Source organism: Borostomias antarcticus (assembly GCF_949987555.1).
Source record: "Borostomias antarcticus genome assembly, chromosome: 1".
Lineage (NCBI taxonomy): Eukaryota > Metazoa > Chordata > Actinopteri > Stomiiformes > Stomiidae > Borostomias > Borostomias antarcticus.
Window position 1 is genome coordinate 17,541,518 of NC_140234.1, and position 24,042 is coordinate 17,565,559.

At 44.0% G+C, this 24,042-nt stretch overlaps 2 protein-coding genes across 2 annotated transcripts; both read right to left on the reverse strand.

Moving 5' to 3' along the window:
• Window positions 1-288: 288 nt before the first annotated feature.
• On the reverse strand, window positions 289-5,145 carry olfcv3 (olfactory receptor C family, v3; the record flags this gene model as incomplete). The annotated part of the gene is made up of 8 exons (XM_084443989.1): window positions 289-1,190; window positions 1,364-1,461; window positions 1,696-1,991; window positions 2,197-2,736; window positions 2,951-3,142; window positions 4,075-4,161; window positions 4,442-4,730; window positions 4,895-5,145. 8 exons carry the CDS (start codon window positions 5,143-5,145, stop codon window positions 289-291), a joined length of 2,655 nt encoding a protein of 884 aa, XP_084300115.1.
• Window positions 5,146-8,494: 3,349 nt separating this feature from the next.
• On the reverse strand, window positions 8,495-18,581 carry LOC311313870 (vomeronasal type-2 receptor 26-like; the record flags this gene model as incomplete). The annotated part of the gene is given in 5 exon segments (XM_084444111.1): window positions 8,495-8,945; window positions 8,947-8,995; window positions 8,998-9,246; window positions 17,981-18,129; window positions 18,346-18,581. Coding segments are annotated over 5 exon segments (1,134 nt in total).
• Window positions 18,582-24,042: the final 5,461 nt, after the last annotated feature.

The following is a 24,042-nucleotide window of genomic DNA, read 5'->3' on the forward strand; positions in this document are numbered from 1 at the left end:
TAATCATCCCTGCAAATTATTTGAGGGCAATGTCCCATGTGTGGCCTACCTGCTGTGTTCATGCTTAGTGTAAAATTGAATTACATTGGAGAGGGAGGATTGTGAATAGGCAATATTTGGACAAAGATTTATTATTATTGTCATGTTGCATTTATTTATGTACTGCAAAATGGAGAAAGACGAAATCTGTGAGAAACATAAGTTAATGTATTCCCTGAAGAGCTTTAATACATCTAAAGTCATATACAGTTTGTACAATTTCCTAGAATCATACATTTTCTATTGAAATCACTTTTTTTCCTTTCCCATCAGATGCTGTTTAGTGTTCTTCTCTGGCTTCAGTAGAATTATGTAACATTTAGGAGCAAACAGACAGAACAGCAGACCAAAACTGGAGGCCAGGATAGCAAAAGTCTCCACTGCGTCAGCATATTTCCCTGGGGAGCTGACGTAGGCAGGAACGAAGGCCATCCACACGGCACAGAAGATCAGCATACTGAAGGTGATGAACTTGGCCTCGTTGAAGTTGCCAGGCAACTTTCGGGCGAGAAAAGCCAGGACAAAGCACAGGCATGCCAGGAGTCCGATGTATCCCAGAACACACCAGAAGGCCAGGTTGGACCCTACACTGCATTCTAGAATGATCTTAGAGCGTTGGTACTGGGTGTTTCTGGAGGGGAAGGGAGGGGCGTCTATGAGCCAGGCTGCACATATTATGACCTGGATCAGGGTACAGCTGAAGATGATGACCCTCTGGGGTTTGGGCCCCAGCCACTTCATGATGTTGTTCCCAGGCCTGGTGGCAGTGAAGGCAGCCAGGACCACCAGAGTCTTACCCAGGATGCAGGAGATGCAGAGAGAAAATGTGATGCTAAAGGCCGTATGGCGCAGCATGCAGGACCAGGAGGTTGGCTCTCCGATAAAGACCAGCGCACACAGGAAGCACAGAGTCAGGGAGAGCAGGATGAAGAAGCTCAGCTCTGAGTTGTTAACACGGACGATGGGAGTGTTCCTGTGGTAAAAGAAGACAGCCATGATGGCCATAGTCAGACAGGCGCCCACCACAGCCATCACTGTCAGGGCGATGCCCATGACATCATAGGACAGGAACTCCACCATCTTAGGGATGCACTGGGTTCCTTCTGCATTCGACCAGAAGTCCTCCGGACAAACTTTGCAATCTATAGAATCTAGAGTTTGAGAGAGACGGGGGAGGAGGGGGGGGGGCAGAGAAAGGAAGATAGAGAGAGGGAGGGATGAAAGAAGGAGCAATTTTTAAAATTGAATGTACAGTAGATTATCAAAGTATTACTTGTTGGTCCAATAGCAGTCAAATGTTATGGCCTTTTGGTTGCTGTTTTACCTGTCTGATTACTAATCTTGCCACTGTCACACGGTACACAGTCAAAGCAGCACACAGGCTCCCCACGACGGACAGCCTTCCTGGATCCTGGAGCACAGCTGGCACTGCAAACAGACACCACCGCCTGAACCACCCCGGGTCAAATTGAAAAGGTCAAATTGCAAACTCCATTGCTGTCTTCCAAAAGGAAAGTTGTGAACACAGCACAATACATTTCATAGTGCGGGATACATTATAAGTGCATCTGCATTTATATTTTGATCTCACAGTCATGAGGTGAAACTACATTACGTAAATCATCAAATCCAAACTGTCCCATTCACCTGACTTACCTCCACCTCGCCCTATAGAACTTCAAAAGTTGGCATCTGATGTAGGTAAATACACAGTGTGAGCAGCTTGCCTCTCTCTGATGCCCCGCCCACACTATTGACTCCTCTTGGATAACCAGCTCCTTCCCAGCATCCTTTGTTCCATCGAACAGGCCGACATTGACAAACTCAATGTTTCCATCTGTGCCTCTCTGCCAGTTGATGATGTCATAGTATGGAATGGAGTCCCCTTTAAGGTCAAAGTTCACCTGCTGCCCAGAAATGGAAAAGTCCACCTCCTGGAGATAGTGCTGAAGCTTTGAAAAACATAGATTGTTACTATAGTACATGGTGTTGGTGTATGACATAATGCCAAGGCCTTAGATTTAGTGCATGCATTTCAACTTATTATGAATCCAACTGACACACTTGGTGTAGCAAACTGTGTCACAAAGCAACAGATTACTTATTTTGTTCTCAGTTTAGGATTTAAAAGTGACTAAATGATAACGACATCTGTACCTGCCAGGGGTGTATGTTAGTGCTTTGAGCACATGAGTTGTTGAGGAAGGGCCCTGTGCCTGGCTGGCAGTGGAGGAGGTTGTGCAGGGAGTGGGCTATGGCGTACACAGCCTTGTACACATTGTAGGCTATTCTGGGGCTGGAGGTGTTCATATAGGCAGAGTGCTGCTCCAGGAGTGCCTCTTGCCCCGAGCATGGGGGCAGTGAGGTGATAGAGGCAGAGGAGGGAGATGGGGAGCAGCCATACAGAGCCGCCCACAGCTCCCTCACCAGGGGGTTGGAGGGGTACCTCCAGGGGTCCACCGTCTGTAGGTAGTCCCTGAGCCCGGGGATGTGGCCCCGTCTGATGCCGAAGCCGATGGTGCCCCCCAGGTAGGGGTAGTACTCGCTGCCTGTGAAGACAGAGGCAGTGACCCAGGCCTCGCTGGCCACCCACTGGATCCCGGTGATGTTCTGGTCCATGTAGTCTCTGAGGAAGGGAGTCATCTCCCCCTCGGCTGAAAACACCACCACCACCCTGGCTCTGGAGCTACGCATCACCTACGGTACAGGACAGGAGAGGAGAAAGGGGAGGGGACGTTGAAGGAAAGAGGGGCATGATAAACATCTAATTATGATTTTAGATAGAAAGAGAGAAGAAAAAAATACAGACAAGAAGAGTGTGAAAAAGGAAATCAATTGAACACATTTTTAATATCCAGTACTATACTGTAGTATATCTCTCCGGAGTATCTCTGCCCCTCTGTAGCTCTACCTGGATGATGTCCAGGGCCTTCTTGCGGTTGTAGAGTAGAGGGATCATCTCCTGGTAGGCCACACACACGTCCGTGCCGCTCAGCTCCCTCAGCAGTCCCTGCAGGGCGAAGCGTCCGTACGCGTGGTCCCCGCGCACCACCCCCACCCACTTCCAGCCGAAGCGTAGCAGCATCTGGGCCATGGCCTTCACCTGGACTCACACACACAGATCCCACTATAGCGTAATGTATACTGAAGATGGACGGTTGGATCACACGCAGGGAGCAAACGGCTCCATTCACTGACGGTTATATTTAGCTCCCAGCCAGTACAGTATACACGCTGGGACTAGAGACTCATGTCCTCACTGTTAAAGGACAATGCTCGTTTTTGACAACCTGGACCTTATTTACGACATATTATAAGACGTTTGACTCACCGAGATCACTTTGGTGTAGTTTGGAGACATGTAGAAGAAATTTAAAATCCAGCGTGAGCCAGAATATCCATGTAATGGCGGTGGTCGGGGCACTTAGAATGCAGTTTCTAAAAATCTATTTTCTTCCGCGAAACGGTTGTTTTCATCAATCTGTCTTGATGAATCGCTAGTTGTGCTTACATAGAGAGCATAGGCCTGTTGTGGTATTTCACATGCCTCTGTAATATGATCTTTAGAAACGTCTTTAGACACGAAATAGCTTCCTCACTTGCTCCAGCACGCATGCGCACAGCGTGCTGGAGCAACGATTGCGCGCTGTGCGCATTAGTGCTGGAGCAAGTGAGGAAGCTATATCGTTTCGAAAGACGTTTCTAAAGATCATGGCATGTGAAAACCACAACAGGCATGCTCTATGTAAGCACAACTAGCGATTCATCAAGACAGATTGATGAAAACAACCGTTTCGCGGCAGAAAATAGATTTTTAGAAACTGCATTCTAAGTGCCCCGACCACGGCCATTACATGGATATACTGGCTCGCGCTGGATTTTAAATTTCTTCTACATGCCTCCGAACTACACCAAAGTGATCTCGGTGAGTCAAACATCTTATAATATGTCGTAAATAAGGTCCAGGTTGTCAAAAACGAGCATTGTCCTTTAAATCTCCCTCACCAGCCCTCTGTTTCTCTGTCAGGCGCTCACCTGGTAGTCATCATTGGGGATCACCCTGAAAAAGGTTGGGTACTTCCTCCTGTCACTGAGGCATGCGCATGATGAGAAGTAGCTGATCTGAGAGAGAGACAGAGTGTAAGGAATGGCTCAGGTCGTTCACAAACACACAAGACAGCATAATAATAAATAAATATATGATCGTTTATGAAGAATCTAACTTTGGGATGTCATTTCATTAAAAGAAATCTCACTTATACAATTATTGTATAAGTGAGATGTTTTACAATCAAATGACATCCCAAAGTTAGATTCTTCATAAGCGATCATATATTTATTTATTTATCTTCTGTATTTTTATGTTGCTGCCAGAAAGACAGAAATAGAAAATGAACTCTACCATAGGGATTCTGAATGGCTGCAGGATTCCAGATACCACAATGGACTGAGCAGAGCCAGATTCGCCGATCACGGCCAGGAGTGGAGAGGCACCGGAGCAGGTGGGTGAGTGGGCCTGGCCCGGTCCGTTCAGCACGGCTAGAGCAGCCCTCTGGCCTGTCAGAGGGTAGGCGCAGGAGTCAAAGATCTTGTAGCCCAGCGTGTGGTTGGGCAGCAGGTCCTGACTGTGGTTGATCTCCTCCACTGCCAGTCTCATCGTCTGGGCCCAGCGGAAAGCCCTTGGGTCAAACCTACACACACACACACACGCACACACACGCACACACACACAAAATCAGTGTGAAATAAAATAAATGAAAGCATAGCATATAACGTTGGCTTTTGTAAGACAATAATCCTTATTTTACAGTATAACTCACACACTGAGTTTGCTTGGCAAGCAGAGAAGACTCACCCATTGCACTTGACTGCAGCTGGTTTGTAGGTGCAGTTGAGGTCTGGCATCTCCTGGTTGTAGTGCAGGGGGAAGATACCCCCAATGACATAATCTCCCTCAGCCACAAACCCAGGCTGAAAGTCACTCTGCAAAAAGCACCCTGAGGCTGGGGCCGGGGCTGGGATAGACGCTGAGGTGTAAGGGGGTGCGGAGGTGAGGGAGAGGCCAGAGCAAGGGTAAATCAAATACCACACAAAGAGGAGAGTCATCCTTGCACACACCCACCTCCTGACAGAGGAAGGGCCCTGAGTGCAGTTTTATACAGTTCTTCTCCTCTCTGCATCTTATTACTGAGGACTGAGACATTTGATTGGATATCACTTTGGTGGGGATGTGATATGTCATTCAGACACTGTACACAATTCCCCAAAGATGTTTAAACTGAAAAACAAGCTTATAAGTAAGTAAGTAAGTAAGTAAGTAAGTAAAATTTTGTTTATATAGCACCCTTCTTAGCACGAGTGCTTTGCAGTAGGAACATTAAAAACATCCAATCAGATATATAGTGTACTGAATACATTAAAGAAAAAGAGTACACATAAACATAGTGACATAAAAGAGGTCAGTGCCCGGGGAAAACAGTCAAGCTGAAAGGAGAGAGTGTGTCAGATAGAGACGGCCTAGCACTCGAAGGCTTGTCTGTATAGGTGCGTCTTTAGCTGCCCTTTAAAACTGTTCACAGACGCAGCAGCTCTCAGATCCTGTGGGAGCATTGATATGATTACATTTATATGATCACATAATGAGAATAGACTGAGAGTAACTGAGGGTACCAAATATATAAAAAAAATCTTAATTCGGACTCAAAAATTGCACCCTCTTAACGTTTCAACTGGCAGGCTCAACGTTTTCAGTGACATTCAGTCTATAGAGAGAGAGAGGAACTTTCTATGCAGCCTGATAGATCAATCTTCAGTGAGAGCAAGGACCTGCTGCCACAGCTGAGGTGTGGCTTCCACATCTGGGACAGCAGTGACGACGCACCCGTGTCCCTGAGAAGGTCTCTGTTCCCGGTCAACGGCCAGCCGGAGACAACCAGTGGCACCAGGGCGGCAGTCCTGGTCCATATCTGGACAGTTCAGCTGTGCGCAGGGCTGTGTCCCCTGTCATCATAGGAGATGCTGTCTCTTGAGTCTCCATGGCTGTGTTAAGCACTCTGGGCTGCTTTAGCATCCACCTGGTGAGACCCAAGATGTCTGTCCAGTTATTACTGTCTGACTCTGAAGCCTAATTGTATCACAATTTTTGTGTTTTTCTTTTCAGCTTAAGATAGAAGTGGTCCCATGAAATAGTACTGTGTTACGTCTCCTAGATCGGGCTCAGCTAGTCTAGGGGTCTAGCGGAGCCGTAACATAAATGGTGTGCACTGAACATGAGAATGGGAGTCAAACAACCACAGCAGGAATAAATGTACAGGAGTTTTTAATGAAGACCTGTACCATAGGCCAACCAAACACAGGCCACAAGACAACGACACAGACATATGTTCAGGGGTAGGGAACAAAACGGGTGGCTGCCAAAGAAAATGGATCATAAGATAATAAAATAAAACCTACCACCTTGGCAGTGAGTACGCACTCACTCTCACTAACCTGATGTATTCTAACAGAGTAGATACCTACGGACAAGGTGTATACCCCGGGGGGTCTAACCTGTTTCCCTCCCCCGAAGTAGTCTACATGTAAACATTTAAAGGGCAATGCTCGTTTTTGACAACCTGGACCTTATTTACGACATATTATAAGAAGTTTGACTCACCGAGATCACTTTTGTGTAGTTCGGAGGCCTGTAGAAGAAATTTAAAATCCAGCGCGAGCCAGTATATCCATGTAATCACGGTGATCGGGGCACCGAGAATGCAGTTTCTCAAAATCTATTTTCGGCCGCTAAACGGTTGTTTTCATCAATCAGATTGGATGAATCGACAGTTGAGATTCCTCAACGCGAGGCATTGTAGTGGTTTTCAAATACGGGGTCTTTAGCCTCTGTAATATGATCTTTACACACCTTTCCCCACTTGCTTCTCTGCGCTACGATCGGATTGTTGCTGACGAATGACGACGACAATATTCTCGGCACCAACAACGATCGTAGCGCAGAGAATGTGAGCCGGAGAATAGCCAGTCTGCGCGCTGGCCTGTGCGCATGCGTGCTGGAGCAAGTGGGGAAAGGCGTGTAAAGATCATATTACAGAGGCTAAAGACCCCGTATTTGAAAACCACTACAATGCCTCGCGTTGAGGAATCTCAACTGTCGATTCATCCAATCTGATTGATGAAAACAACCGTTTAGCGGCCGAAAATAGATTTTGAGAAACTGCATTCTCGGTGCCCCGATCACCGTGATTACATGGATATACTGGCTCGCGCTGGATTTTAAATTTCTTCTACAGGCCTCCGAACTACACAAAAGTGATCTCGGTGAGTCAAACTTCTTATAATATGTCGTAAATAAGGTCCAGGTTGTCAAAAACGAGCATTGCCCTTTAACATGAAAACACTTAACATTAAACTACAACAGACATAAGACAAAACGAATCACAAACTCTACAACAGAAAACTACATAAAGGGAATGACAACTAAACACACTCCAAATCTAACGATCAAACAAAGCAAACGAAAGGGGGAAAGGTGACAATAAGATATTCATTATACCTACACATCACCAGGTTGTATAGCCTGGAATTGAGTACAGTTATGGTATCATTGTTAGAATAGAGGACAATATTTAGTTATGTTGCATACTTGTGCAGCTGTGACTGCCTGACCATGCTAGCATGCCCTAGAACTAGATGCATAAAGAGTCCCATGGGTTATTACAAGCATGTTACAGTAAATTCTTAAATGTGCATGACTTGTTATTTAAACATGACATACTTTCTTCAACCACAAATGATGACATGCAAAAGCTGGTGATAAAGTCACTAGTGAGGCAATCCTTGGGGTTGGGTAGGTAGGCAGGGGGCCCTTTTAGTTTTATGGTAGGAGGTAATAGTGGCTTTGGAGAGTGTGTTTGGTGTCTTAAGAAATGTGTTTGCCTTTCCTCCTTGCCCATTTGTCATGGATGCTCCTGAGTGGTTCCTGGTCCTTAGACCTTAAACCATACAGCAGTTTGCACAAATTTTCTTACACACCTACCTGCTAGGAGTTTACGTTGGTGGTTTGAGCACATGAGTTGTTGAGTGAGACTCCACTGCATGGAGTCTAACAGTGTGTAATGTCAAGCTGACAGTCATACCTAGAGACTTTGTGTAAGTATATATATATATATATATATATATATATATAAATATATACTGATATATATATACATACATACATATAAAGGCTCAACTCCTTATACTGTAACTTGTTCATTCATGTGTTCGTTCGTTTGTTCGTTCATATATATATATAGCGACTTTGGGTTACTGAAAAGTGCTATATGAATAAAATGTATTATTATATATATAGGCTCATCTCCTTATATTGTTGGTCATAATATGATCACAAAATGTGTCTTCAATAATAGAGAGCGAGGCTAGATTAGGATAAAAAAAAAAAAGAAGATATATAGTATTAGAGATATTTAGATGGCATCTTTGCCATCATATTTTTCTTTGAATTAAGTTCTGGCTGGAAAACTATGATATAGCATTTTGGTAGAAATATGCATATCAACAAACCAAAACTGGAGGCCAGCATAGCAAAGATCTCCACAGCTACAGTGAACTTCCCAGGGGAGCTGACATAAGCTGGGATAAAGGTGATCCAGACTGCACAGAATATCAACATGCTGAAGGTGATGAATTTGGCCTCATTGAAGTTATCAGGCAGCTTCCGAGCCAGAAAAGCCAGGACAAAGCACAAGAGAGCCAGGAATCCTATATACCCCAACACAGCCCAGAAGCCCACAGCGGAACCTAAGGCACATTCTAGAATGATCTTTTCCTTAAAGTGTTCCATATTCTTGTAGGGGAAAGGAGGGGAGATTGTTAACCAGAGCACACAGATCAGCACCTGTATGAGAGTGAAAGCCAGGACACTGAGTCTCTGCTGTGGAGGTCCAAACCATTTCATGACATTACTTCCTGGAAGTGTAGCCCTGAAGGCCATCAACACCACTATAGTTTTCCCCAGAACACAAGAGATGCAGAGAACAAAGGTGATCCCAAACGCAGTGTGGCGCAGCATACAGGACCACTCAGAGGGCCGGCCAATGAAGGTGAGAGAACACAGAAAACACAGTTTCAGGGAGAAAAGTAAAAGGAAACTGAGCTCTGAGTTGTTGGCTCGGACAATTGGTGTTTCTTTGTGAACCAAGAAAATTACTGACATTAGCAGTGACAGAAACACACCAAGACAAGAAAATACTGTTAACAAGGTTCCCATTATTTCTTCAAAGGAGAGGAATTCCGTAGGTTTTGAAACACACTTATCTTTCTTTTCATTCGACCAGAACTCTGGAGGGCACTTTAAACAAACGGGTGAATCTGTCAGAGAAATGAAAAAGAAAAGTTTGAGAAATATTCATTTGGTGACTGTGCCTACATTCATTTGGGAACATACTGCTCTACCTATCAAATGAAAGATATAGATTTGATGTAAGCAGCTATGTACCTGTTTGATTGCTGATCGTTCCATCGGGGCAATCAAAGCAGTCAAAGCAGCACACTGGCTTCCTTTTGTTTAAAGCCTTACGAGTTCCGGGAGGACAGGGCTCAGTGCAAACTGATATGGGGACCTTTCAGGCACAAGACGTACAATAAGACTGTAGAACTGTACAAACACTTACAAGACAAACACTGCCTTTTATTTAATGCAATGTCATGGGACTTCCTATTGGACAAAAAATGTATCATGTTTTGTATATCATGTTTTGACATCATACAGCAATGCTCCTTAGTGACAGTTACTGACATATTTGTAAAAAAAAATAAAAAAAGTTTATTCAATGTAAATTAGGAGCAGTCTGAAGAAGTCTCATATAACAATACACATTTTTCTTACCTCCGAATGGTTTCCACCCCACACAATTTTGATAGCATCCTTCATATTGAGTCTTTCTCCATCTGAATAGGATCCGTCATATCGGCCAATATTAACAATTTTAACCGAGCTATTCTCTTCCATTTTCCAGTTAACTAAGTCATACTGGGCCACTGAGTCTCCGTTTGCATCAAAGGAAATTTTGTCCCCAGCCGGCGTGGTGAAATTCACCAATCTTAGCTGTTCAAGCACCTGCATGAAGAGACATTCACTATAGCATACACAGTACTGTAGCATACTGTAGAAAAATTATAATAGAATTGCTCATGTAGACCTATTATAAAGATAAATTAAGAAAGCAAAGAAGGTATGCATATAAACTTTTTCTTTCCTCCTAATCTTACCTGTTTAGGCTGAACATCAGTCTTGTTAATGCAACCCTTCCCTGTGATGGGATTTGACCCATTTTCACATTGCAATAGATTATGGAGAGCATGTGCTACTGAATACACAGCCTTGTACATATTGTTGACAGTCCTGAACTCTGCTGTGTCAGTGTAGTCATTGACGACTGTCCTCAGATCTTCCGTGCCATCGCACTGTTTAGAGGTGTTTGAGGGGGAGAGGCTGCAGTCAAAGACGTCCTCCCAGAATGCCTGGATGTGAGCACTCTCTGGTGCGTCCGATGGCCTCAGACCCAGTAAGAACTCTGCTAGGCCAGGGATCGGAGACTCAGGAATTGCAAAGCCCATCGCCCCCTGTAAGATACTCTGACTCTCAGTAGATGCCAAGTCCCCTGACGTGATCCAAGACTCAGTGCCTATCCACTGTTTGCCAGTAATATTCCTTCCGTACATTCTCTGTAGAAATGCACCAGCATAGGACAGTGACATAAACATCAGTACAACCCTGGAAGTGGACTGTTTTATTGTCTGTTCTATTTTGTCTAGCTCAGTAGTATATTTTTTGAGGAAATATTTTGTGTATTCAACACAGATTCCTTCTTTCTTTGCCTCCTTAATGAATTCTGCAGTTCCTTTTACAGCGTATGTCCCAGAAGCATAAACGATTCCAACCCAGTTCCAGCCAAAGTGTTTCATAAGTTGTACCAGGGCTATAATTTGGAACTGATCACTGGGCACTGTTCTAAAGAATGAAGGATATTGTTTCTTGTCACTTAAACAAGCACAAGTGGAAAGGTGGCTGATCTGTGAGGATGGACAAAGCAAAAACAGTAAGATGTTGCTCTAGAATTACTCATAAAACTACATTTTGAGACAATAATTGATGGAGAGATGCAGTATATGGTCGGAAATGTGTGTGTACTCATTAAATTCAAGCAGACGATTTACACACAATCTATTGGAAGTGGTTGTTTGTAAATCAGGCAGGTTTGACTTTCTCACCTGTGGTATGTGCAAAGTGCCAATGATAGTGCTGATGTCCGCGCTAGGTCCAGAGGAGGAGTGTCCTAACAGTGCCTGTAGTCTTCCTGCGCCACAGCTCTGCTCTGCTCCGTTTACAGCCTCCAAGGCAGCTCTCACCAGGTTGTGTCTCCCACAGCCTTTGTAGATTCTATATCCCAGAGTCACTCCTGGGAGAAGGTCCGGGTTTCTGTTGATCTCCTCCACAGTGAACATCAAAGTCCGGGCAAACTTCAGTTCTCTGTCATTTCTCCTGGTAGTCAAGGTAGTCAAGACAATTGTGCAACTGTCCAATACATATACAGCACAAGCCCAATAATTTACATCCACTGAAACATACAGTATAAGAATAGTGACAACTTACCGTCTACAGTATTCATATGGCAGAGCTTTGAAGCCATAGTCTATTTGAGTTCTTGATTTCTCTAAAGAGAAAATTCCTCCCACTAAAAGGTCACCGTCTTTTGTGAACTCCTCAAAACCTGTATTTCCTATCAGTTTGCATGCTGAGCTCTCTGACTGTGTCTTTGCCAAAAGAGCAAATAGGATAACTACTAACAAACTCATCTCACAGTCCCTCTCCCTCTCAGAGTGACATCTCTGACAGAGGAACTGACCTTTATAGAAAATAATGGATGTCACTGGCCAATGGAAATTCATCGCTAATTCTCAAATGTGCATGATTTTTACATAACAGATTTTCTTCAATCTGCACCATTTTGCCAATGAGCATAATGTTTCCTGAGGTAGTCTTTATTCCCCAATGAATAAATTATATATCTGGTGAGTGCCACTGGGATACACATATTTGTTTTATCCTGCAACAATACACCTCAGTGTTGATTTTAACGTCTACTGTATGTTGTTTTGTAGGGATGGATGTTTGCCAGTGCTCACAGCAGCACTCAAGGCTATGATGATTCATAGGTGATAGATGTCAAAGTTGACAATATTTTGCACATTTGCACTGCAACCCATTTTGTTTAGCGATGATATTTAACTTTTGTGTCATGAGCTGTTTTCGAGCTACTGTCGCTTTGAGAGAAAATAATGTCTGCCAGTGTAAATTCAGTCTGCTTCACAATTACGATTTGACGGTATGGGAACGCACACACTCCCAAATAAGGTTGTAGAATAACACCCTGTGTTGCTGTTTTTTTGTTGTTGTTTTGGTAGCAGAGGTAAACAGGGGTCTACAAAGATTACTTACATTTTGTAAAGCTTGTTGAAACAGCACCAGTTGCTTCTCTTTTGTGAAGTACCTCTCAGTACAGAGCTAATTTTGTAAATGGTTGCTTCTTTGCCAGTATAATTTTGCCAGTAGATTGTATGCAGATGGTATCATTATTATCATATACTGATTTTGTATAGTGACCATCAACCAATTTATTGATCAAATGGAAGTTACTGCCTTTTGCCTTGGCATGACTCCATATTATATGCAGGCAATGAAAAGGCAGAGTACAGTAACTTCCAAATAAGGGTCAAAGGTCAAGTTTGAACTAAATATTTTTATGTAGATAAATTACTTCATAGAAAAACAAATCATTGCCAAATTTTCCAATATCCTACCTACAATAGATTTGGCTGGACAACAAAAAAACTTTAAAGTCATTTTTCTCATTTCAGCACTCTGACAAGTTAAGGTCTTTTGCCTTTGTAGGGCAGTATAAGTCACACAGCTTAGATACTTACATTGTACGAATCAGCACAGTTGTGTGAACATTTCGACATATAATATGTTTATGAGCTGTTAAAACTGTAGGCATAGCGACATGTTAGAAAAAGGGTAAAAATGCTAAATTAGCAGCTCAAAAGCTAGTGCGTCGCCATACGTTTCAATGGGGTGCGCAGTTACCGAACAAATCGTCATACAGCGAAAACTATAAGTCACACAGCTTAGATACTTATATTGTACGAATCAGCAAAGTTGTGTGAACATTTTAATATATAATGTGTGTGAGCGTTCAAAACTGTAGGAGTGCCAGCAGTTTACAAAATGTGTGAACAGCTGCCACCACTCTAAAAACAAAGTTTCTGAACATTCCAAAAGCAGTTTCAAGCAGTTTCAATGGGACAAAAATTACTATTAAAAGTTAAATTACTAAAAAACTATAAAAAATATCAAAAATCTGAATACATCCAATTAATAGCTAAATGTCATGAACATTTTAAAGTTTGAATGAAGTTTCTAGCACAAAGTATGAAGAAGTAGTTAAAGGAGTAGTAAAAGGAAAGTGCATGTTTATCCCTGTTTTAAGGTTACTTATGATCATATACAATGGTTCAGATAAAAACGTTGACAAAACTGTGTGGGTGGGCACCGTGAAAAATCATAAAAAAAACATGTTAAACTCTCAATTTCAAAGACAAGAAAGTCACCGAGCTGTTAGTTGGCGTTCTGACATATAATTCGCCATAAAGTATAAATATTTAGCTTAGAACTATTTAGTCGCAGCACATACGTGTGTAAACTTCCGCAAACTAGGTAGCCTAGCAACATAAACAATAACAATAGCTACCGTAAGTAGTTACGCTTCCTGAATCGTCTCTGCGGATTGATCTACAACGGTCGCGTCAATAGATCAAAGTCAATGGATTTCATAAAATGATCAAGAAAACCCTACAGGATTCATACTTTGCGGTGAATTTGATGTCAGAACACCAACGGACACCAATTACCCCCTCAGTGAGCTTCTTGTCTTTGAAATTGAGAGTTTAATATGTTTTTGAAAGATTTTTCAAGGTGCCCACCCACATCCATTGTATGACCAAAACGGTGGTAGAGCAATTATCACTTTCTCAAAAGTGCTAGTTTTGTCAACGTTTTCATCTGAACCATTGTATATGATCATAAGTAACCTTAAAACAGGGCTAAACATGCATTTTCCCTTTACTACTCCTTTAAGCAATTGACCACGAGAGGCAGTGGGTTACACAGGATTTTACCACAGATATGGGGCGTTGTTAGGCCCGACGCGATAGACACTTATTTACCGATCATTCTTATAATTTTATTATTTACAAAATCTTCCGCGATAGGCTATAGTTCTGAATTAAATGGTTGCCAGGCAACATAGGCTATCTCGCCTATTTGGGTTGGCCTTGTTCACATAAGCCATAAGGCATAATTCGGGTGGTTCACGTTTATTTGAATATTTCCAGCTATGGTGCAGTTATTAAAACAGTTCTCCAGAGCACTCGTTTTTGCTGGTAGGGGTGTGGAAGTGTTGGAGTCGGACTGATGAGTGCGTTTTTGTAATAGAATATGAAAAAGGTGAGGTTGCTGCGAGTAGTTGCTACGCAAAGCATAGGCCCAGTCCCAATGTCCACCCTTGCAGACTCACAGACTTAAGGGCGTGCTCCTGCGAAGTCCGCGAGGGCTAAGGGGTGTCCCAATGTCAAATCGGCAGGTGCATGAGGGCTCTCTGGCAGACATTTTGAGCCCTTTATGCCCCCTTACCGTAAGTCTGCAGACTTTGCCTAAGGGAATTACCCACAGTTCATATCGTTGTGACGTGAAACACAGGGTTACCTGAAGAACATCCAATAAACAAGCACGGACAGATCAACCAACCCTAACATTCACGTTACAAAACAAAATATGTTTTCATGTTTTCAGCTGGACTTGCTTATCTGCACAAGTAGCCTTATAATTATTTGGGTTTCATTATTTTTAAGTATGCGTTATTAACCCCATGGGTTTGTATAATGTGATTTGTTTAAAAATATGTAGGCTATGGTTATAATTTACATTGATTTCTGTTGCTCTAAATAATATGATTGCCCAGTTAAAAGCAGTATGACATTAATCACCCATTTCGGTGCAGTGTTCTTTGAATTGAGATTTCCAACATGAATATGGAAAGAGTTGTGAGGTGCAGAAATGTGTATACATAATATATTATCATTCTTAAGTTAATACTTTTGGATTCATCACAAACAAGAATCACAGGCAGTAATGTAGTTCGCATATGACCACAAAATGAAATGATTTCAACAAGTTTAACAGACATGTTTTGAGGGTAACACAGAGAGTTTGGATAATGTAAAGGGGATTTGACTCAGCCCAAAATTAATTTACACGAAGGCCTACAAGAAACATGTAAAATTGAAAAATTTATTTAAAAAAAAGCCCCACACCCACAATAGTAAGAAATATGTTTTCACGTCAACGTAATGTGATGTCGCAAGTGCTGTCCCATTCCTTTTTATACCAATTCGAGCCCTTGCAGCCTCTTGCACTCAACCACTTTACCAGGTGACGTCAATAAGTCTGTGAGGGCTCAGGGCTTGAGGGTTTAGGGGGGACATTGGGACTGGGCCATAGCCTACCTCTTGATCTTATCAATGGCCTCGTCAATGAGGTTGACGGCACATTAATATTAATTGTTATGCGGTCGCAACCGTGGGTTACAGAGTATTTTACCACGGCTGCTAGCCAATCAGAATCAAGTATTCAAACTCTCCGTTGTAGAAAAACTATTTTAACACAGCTTCCAGCAAATCAGAAATATTTCAAGCCTTTTTTGTTATAATCTTTTTGACTGTACAGTATGTTCAGTATGTTCATTTCTACACTCAATACTTGGTCGGGGCTCCTTTTGCACAAATTACTATATCAACGTGGAGCGTGGCATGGAGGCAATCAGCCTTGAAATATTTCCCTTCATGTGCAATGAATCTATAATACATGAAAGTTTCACTTTTTGAATTAAATTACAGAAAATAATTAACTTTCCACAATTTTCTAATTCTTTGAGATGCACATGTATGTATAAAGATACAGAATTTGATATTTTAATGATATGATCATTGAGTACAGTATAAGGAATAAAGAGTGACACAATAATGTAAATAACCATTTATTATTGCACTCATTAGGACACACATTTTTGTTTACAAAGAAAGCATTGATACAAACTACAGTATGCATGTTGCAATTGTTACTATTTACTTATTTACATGTATTTATTGCATGTATTCAAAAAGCAAAACACTCTTGTTTACAATGAGGATCTGTTTATTTTAATAACAAGAATGTACTTTATTGGTGCTCGGGAGGATTGCAGCCAAGCCATCACTTGTACCTGAATGAGAACACTCAGTAAAATCAGTTTAGCCTGCATAGAATAAAGCCTGTTGGCCAAAATGTATAGTACAAAATACAGAAGAGCCAGGAATCCTATATACCCAAACATAGCCCAGAAGCCTACAGCTGAAACCAAGCAATACTCTAGAAATATATTTTCCTTGTGTTTTATATTATTGCTTGTGCAAAGACGGGATATTGTTAACCAGAGCACACAGATCAGGACCTGTATAAGAGTGAAAGCCAGGACACTGAGTCTCTGCTGCAGAGGTCCAAACCATTTCATGACATTACTTCGTGGAACTGTAGCCCTGAAGGCCATCAACACCACTATAGTTTTCCCCAGAACACAAGAGATGCAGAGAACAAAGGTGATCCCAAACGCAGTGTAGCGCAGCATACAGGACCACTCAGACGGCGGGCCGATGACAGTGGGTGTTGTGAGAGAACACAGTGTCATAGTGAGGAGCAGCAGGAAGCCGAATCTGGGGTTTGTTCCCTGAACAGTTCTGTGAGTCGTTGTCATTGCTCTGGTCAGACAGGTTCCCACCAAGCACAGAGCTATCAGTAGCACTCCCTCCACCCAGCCACATGACACATACTGCTGGCTGCTGTCCTCCAGCCTGCTGTACAGGATATGATAGACATACACACTGTCATCTAGAGAGAAAAAAAAACAGGTTGAAAAGGTTTAGTATCGCAATAAGTAATAGCCAATACAGCATTATGATGTACTGAATGTGACAGCCACATGTATTTTTTCATTGATTCATTCACATTAATTTCTCATATTTTTTGTTTTTTTGATTTCCTCAGTTTTGGAGGAATTTAAGTTGTTCGTTACCATTTTGTTGATTTTTTTTCTCATTCTTTAGGAGAAGATCACAGCAGCTTGATAGTCGTACATGTGTCCTCAGCGGACATGGCTTTATGCATACTGTCATCACCTATACAATTACAAATTACCACAGTGAGGCAAATATGTGCTTTCTCAAGTGCTTTCTCTCTCTCTCTCTCTCTCTCTCTCTCTCTCTCTCTTCCTCTCTATCTCTCTCTCTCTCTCACACACACACACACACACAGATTCCAGTATGCCAATGTGCAGAAATTATACAAAATTCAACAGTGGTTAATGCAATACAAGTGATTAAATAACTTATTTTGGATGCACTTATTTTACAGGTGCGACTCTTCAACATTCATATCATGTATCAAATGCAGTGTATTTTGGGTGGTTACAAACACGGATTAACATGTACAATGCAAGTACCTGGCGTGGTTGAAATCCAGCACGTTTTAGGAATAACAGTTGGGCACAGCTGCCTCTGTGTGCTCTCCCTACGGGGGTGCTTACTGGAAGCACTGACACACAGGTTGGTGTGTAGAGACCGGGCCATATTTGGCTCTCGAGTGGAGGGGAGCAGAGCCACTGCAGAGCAGCGAACACACAGGACCAGATGTTCCTCCAGAGGTGGGCAGCACTCTGCTGGGCATTTGGGCACCTCTGACTCACACAGACCACAGCCAGGGTCAGGATAGAATGGGTCTCTTTGCGGGCACATCCCTGTGCCTCCAGAACCACACTCTGTCTCTGGGCTCTGAGCTTCAGACAACACATGGTAACATAGATGTAAGGAGCATCCAGGCTGTTTCTGTGGCCCAGAATCAGGACCAGGGGAAGGACCTGGTAGCAGTCTCTGGGCATGGCACTGTGGAGCATGGATGAGGTGCACACCTTTCTGTTATTGAAACATGCACCGATCTGTAGATGTCTCATCTGTACAGTGGAAATTATAAAAAAAAAAAAAAAAAGAGTGTGTAATTTTAGTTTGTAATACTGCCGTTGGAATTTCAGATAAGGATACATTATAAAGCCTCCGGTAAAAGGGCCAGTTTGTCTCTTCTCTGTTACCTGTGCTGAGTACATGGGGCAGCAGGCCCCAGAGGAGGAGTGTCCCAGCAGCGCCTGCACTCTTCCTCGGCTCCTCTCCTTCTGCTCAGGTTCGTTTACAGCCTCTAAGGCAGCTCTCACCAGGCTGGGTCTCCCACAGCCTTTGTAGATTATGTATCCCAGAGCCACTCCTGGGAGAAAGTCCGGGTTTCGGTTGATCTCCTCCACATTGAACCTCAGCAGCAAGACAGACAAGTATTTGTAGAGCATGCTGATGGCAGAGAGAAAGATACTGTACATACATGCAAAAGACTCAATCATCTTTTCATATCTAGAACCCAACCATGTTTTTGTATGTTACCAAAAGAGACTTCTATGCTCATTAATCATATTTAAAAAGTGACTTCATTTAGGAGATGCAAAGTTTAAAATGAATGAAGGTCTGCAAGTGTGTAATTGGGTACCTTATTTACCATTTTGTTTATGATCTCATACTTGCATACTGTAATAATAGTATGCCTTTTAAAATATGATTTTAAGTACAAATCAAAGTTCCTTAAAACCTTATCAATACCAATGCATATTCAAAAAGCTAGTATAGTCAAAGTTCATAATATTAATTTTGTAATTTTATTACAAAGATTAAATGTCCAAAATTATGTCTGTAAAAAATTAACTACTCCCACAATCTGGATTTTCTCTGGAGGTGCTTTAATTGTGGTTTTAGTTGTGCCATGATATGCCATTAGACTCCAATAATTGAATCTCAGTTTTCCACTGAGAGAATTAAAACAATTACAATTTTAGTATGTTACAAAACAAACACAAGGCAGCTTTCACCCCATCTCCACCACATGGGTGATTTAAGTATTCCTAAAGGAAACGCCTGAAATGGGATATAGTTAGTTGAGAGAAAACATGCCCATATGCAGATTAAAATCAGGTAAAAGAACATTTAGACTAAGAACTCACCTCTGACTTATCTCTATCAGCTCTGTACAGCAGAGACAGGGAGCTTCTCTGAAGGAGCAGTTCAGAGCGAAGCCTCTTCCCACTCCATCCTCTCCACTCTGCGTCAACTCAGCTCTGGTGTCCAGACAGAGCCATGCTCTGCAGCAGGGAGACACTGGCCCAGTGAACACGGCTAACAAGACAAGAGTGACTGGTCTCATCTCAGAGCTTTGCACCCTGGTGCTCAGTCTTCAGCCTGGAGGCGACTTGTTTTATAGCCTCTTATTTACTACCCAGTCGAATGGCTACGCACTCAAGGAGGATTGTGGGATAGTCTGACCCGTTCTCAGAGGGACACACAAAAATAATTATTGCGTAAGGCTTCCAGGACTCGTTGACATTACATTAGTCATTTAGCTGACGCTTTTATCCAAAGTGACTGACGTGACAATAATTGCATTTAGGAAGTCAGTGTACTAATACTCACCAGAACTCACAAGTGCATCTCTCTTCTAAACAAGCGACTAAGAGCATAAACTAGTGCTACATACAGTATAACAACAACAAGAACAACAACATGGTCTTTTCAAGTAGATAACAATCACATCGATTCAGCTAGTCATAGGTGTTCAGCTTGGTCATTGTTTTTGTGCTGTTGTTGTTATTGTTGTTGTTTTTGTGTGTGCATATGAGTGTATAAATGAAGAGAGGGTTATAGGCCTTATTCAGGCTTGCAAAGTTGAAACATGAACTAAAACACAACTATGGCCTGTATAAGGTTAATGTTAAGGGCACATCTGCCATCTACCCATGTGTGACATCACACTGTCACCTGCTTTGTTTCCTCCTTAAAAAAATATAATACATTAGAAAGTGGAGACATCTTGTTTATTTTGGTTTCAATTATGCATGTTGCAGCAATCTCATAGCATATAGGTAGTTATTCGTTTGACAGTGTTCTCATTCAGGTAATCATGTGCTGTACAGTATGATACATGTTCCATTTTGAATGAAACGTGATTTTCCTTCTTTCCAGTTCTTTAATGTCAAATTCATAAATCTTTCAAAATAGATAAATGATGAACATAAAGGCTTGATATGTAGACACATAGACACATAGACACAGAGTGTACAAAGATTCATGTTTATATTAAATAAACTTTAGGGCAGTGGCTAGTTTCAGTGCAAACTACAATGGAGAAGTAAGACGCCTCCTTCCCTCCACTAGTCTGGGGTCCACCTTGGGCAAGTGGTAGTACTCCCTTACCCCCCCTACCTGGGGTTACAGGTAAAAACCCCTGATGGAAGAAGACCTAAGAGGAAGAGAGACCCGCCCCGGAGGAAGTCCGGGGCCCTCGTCTGGAGCCAGGCCCTGACAGAGAGCCCGCCTGCGAGCGCCTGGTGGCCGGGCTTACCATGGAGCCCGGCCAGGCCCATCCCGAAAAAGCGACATGGAGACACAATCTCATCCTCCATTCCGTGGACCCACCCGCGGGAGGAATTGTCGGGGTCGTGTGCGCTGCCAACTAGGTGGCAGTGAAAGCGGTGGGCACTGACAGACCGGATCCGGGCGGCAAAGGCTGGCTCTGGGGACATGGAACATGACCTCACTGGGGGAGAAGGAGCCGGAGCTTGTGAGGGAGGTGGAGCGATACCAATTACACCTGGTGGGGCTAACCTCCACGCACAGCACCGGCGCCGGAACCAAACTCCTGGATAGGGGTTGGACCCTGTTCTTCTCCGGAGTTGCTCACGGTATGAGGCGTAAGGCAGGTGTGGCTATACTAGCTAGCCCCCAGCTGAGCGCCTCTGTGCTGGAGTTCACCCCAGTGGACGAGAGGGTCGCCTCCCTGTGCCTTAGGACTGTGGGGGGGGGGACTCTGACTGTGGTTTGTGCTTATGCACTGAACAGCAGTTCGGAGTACTCGGCCTTCCTGCAGACCCTAAGTGGAGTCCTATTTGGGGCTCCTGCACGGGACTCCACTGTCCTATTGGGGGACTTCAATGCACACGTGGGCAATGATGGAGAAACTTGGAGGGGCGTGATTGGGAGGCATGGCCACCACGATCTAAACCCGAGTGGTGTTTTGTTGTTGGACTTCTGTGCTAGTCACGGTTTGTCCATAACAAACACCATGTTCGAACACCAGGATGCCCACAAGTACACCTGGCATCAGAACACCTTAGGCCAAAGGTCAATGATAGATTTTGTTATCGCATCATCTGATCTGAGGCCATGTGTTTTGGATACTTGGGTAAAGAGAGGGGCAGAGCTGTCCACTGATCACTATCTGGTGGTGAGCTGGGTTCGATGGCGGGGGAAGCCTCTGGACAGACTTGGAAAACCCAAGCGTGTAGTGAGGGTGAACTGGGAACGTCTGGAGGAAGAACCTGTCTGGAGAGATTTCAATCGTCACCTCCGGCGGAGCTTCTCAGGCATCCCTGTGGAGGTTGGGGACATCGAGCATGAGGGGTCAGTGTCCAAAGCCTCCATTGCTGAAGCTGCGGCTGGGAGCTGCGGCCTAAAGGCCATAGGTACCTCAAGGGGCGGTAACCCTCGGACACTGTGGTGGACAGCGGTGGTCAGGGAAGCCGTCCGACTGAAGAAGGAGGCCTTCTGGGTTATGTTAGCCCGGGGGACTCCAGAAGCAGTTGCAGGGTATCGACTGGCCCGGAGGGCTGCACCTTCAGCCGTGACAAAGGCAAAGCCGCAAGTGTGGGAGGAGTTCGGAGAAACCATGGAGAAGGATTTTCGGTCGGCACCAAAGTGTTTCTGGAAGACCATCAGACACCTCAGGAAGGGAACGTGGGGGACCATCCAAGCTGTATACAGCAAAGAAGGGACACCGCTGACCTCAACTGAGGAGGTTGTTCAGCGTTGGAAGGAGCACTTTGACGAACTCCTGAACCCGACTAATCCACCCTCTACAATCAAGGCAGAGCCGGAGGTCACACTTTACAATAAGGGTCACAAAAAACATTAGTTAACTGTTAACTAATGCTTATTTAGGGTTAGGTTAGGTTACTAATGTTAATTAATACTTTAGTTAAGGTTAGGGTTAGGTGACTTAACCTTAGTTAACATAAATAACATTAGTAAATGGTTAATAGAGACATTAGTTAACTGTTACTTAATGCTTAATAATGCATTAACTAATGCTTATTAATGTACCCTTATTGTAAAGTGTTACCGAGCCGGAAGATGATGGGGGGTCAACGTCAATTTCCCTGGAGGAGGTCACTGAGGTAGTCAAACAACTCCCCAGTGGGAAAGCCCCAGGGAATGATGAGATCCGTCCAGAAATGCTGAAGGTGCTGGGTGTTGAGGGGCTGTCTTTGTTGACACGCCTCTTCAACATTGCGTGGAAGTCCGGGTCAGTGCCAAAGGAGTGACAGACTGGGGTGGTGGTCCCAATATTAAAAAAGGGGGACCAGAGGGTGTGTGCCAATTATAGAGGCATCACATTACTCAGCCTCCCAGGGAAAGCGTACTCCAAGGTGCTGGAAAGGAGGGTCCGGCCGATAGTTGAACCTCAGATCGAAGAGGAACAATGTAGATTTCATCCTGGTTGTGGAACCACTGACCAGCTCTTCACTCTCGCAAAGATCTTGGAGGGGGCTTGGGAGTTTGCCCAACCTGTCTACATGTGTTTTGTGGACTTGGAGAAGGCTTTTGACCGGGTCCCTCGAGAGGTCTTGTGGAGGGTTATGCGGGAGTATGGGGTGAGGTGGTCCCTACTTAGGGCCATCCGATCCTTGTACACGCAGAGCAGAGCTGTGTCTGTGTCCTCGGCAGTAAGTCGTCTTCCTTTCTGGTGGGGGTTGGCCTCCGCCAGGGCTGCACTTTGTCACCAATCCTGTTTGTGATTTTCATGGACAGGATATCGAGGCATAGCCGTGGGGAGGTAGGTTTGCAGTTCGGTGAGCTGGGGATCACGTCGCTGCTATTTGCAGATGATGTGGTCCTGATAGCATCATCTGCCTGCAAACTCCAGCACTCTCTGGATAGGTTTGCAACTGAGTGTGAAGCGGCTGGGATGAGAATCAGCATTTCTAAATCTGAGGCCATGGTTCTCAGCAGGAAACCGGTGGTCTGTCCGCTCCGAGTAGGAAATGAGTCCTTATCCCAAGTGAAGGAGTTCAAGTATCTGGGGGTCTTGTCTTGTCTTGAGGGAACCATGGAAAGGGAGTTTGGCCGGAGAATTGGAGCAGCTGGTGCGGGTCTGCAGTCGCTTTTCCACACTGTCTCGATCTACCGGTCTATCTTCGTCCCCACCCTCACCTATGGTCATGAAGGATGGGTCATGACCAAAAGAACGAAATCACGGATACAAGCGGATGAAATGAGTTTTCTCCGGAGGGTGGCTGGGGTCTCCCTGAGAGATCGGGTGAGAAGTTCAGTCATCCGGGAGAGACTCGGAGTAGAGCCGCTGCTCCTTTGCGTCGAAAGCAGCCAGTTGAAGAGGGCATCTAGTGAGGATGCCTCCTGGGCGCCTCCCTAGGGAGGTGTTCCAGGCGTGTCCGGCTGGGAGGAGGCCGCGGGGTAGACCCAGGACTAGGTGGCGGGACTACATCTCCACACTGGCCTGGCAGCGGCTAAAGATTCCCCAGGCACAGCTGGTTGATGCTGCCAGGGAAAGGGATGTCTGGGGCCCCCTGCTGGAACTGCTGCCTCCGCGACCCGACCCTGGATAAGCGGATGAAGATGGATGGATGGATGGATGACATAAAGTTTGTTTCAATCATAAATCATCATTTCAGGTTGCAAAGAGTGCAGACA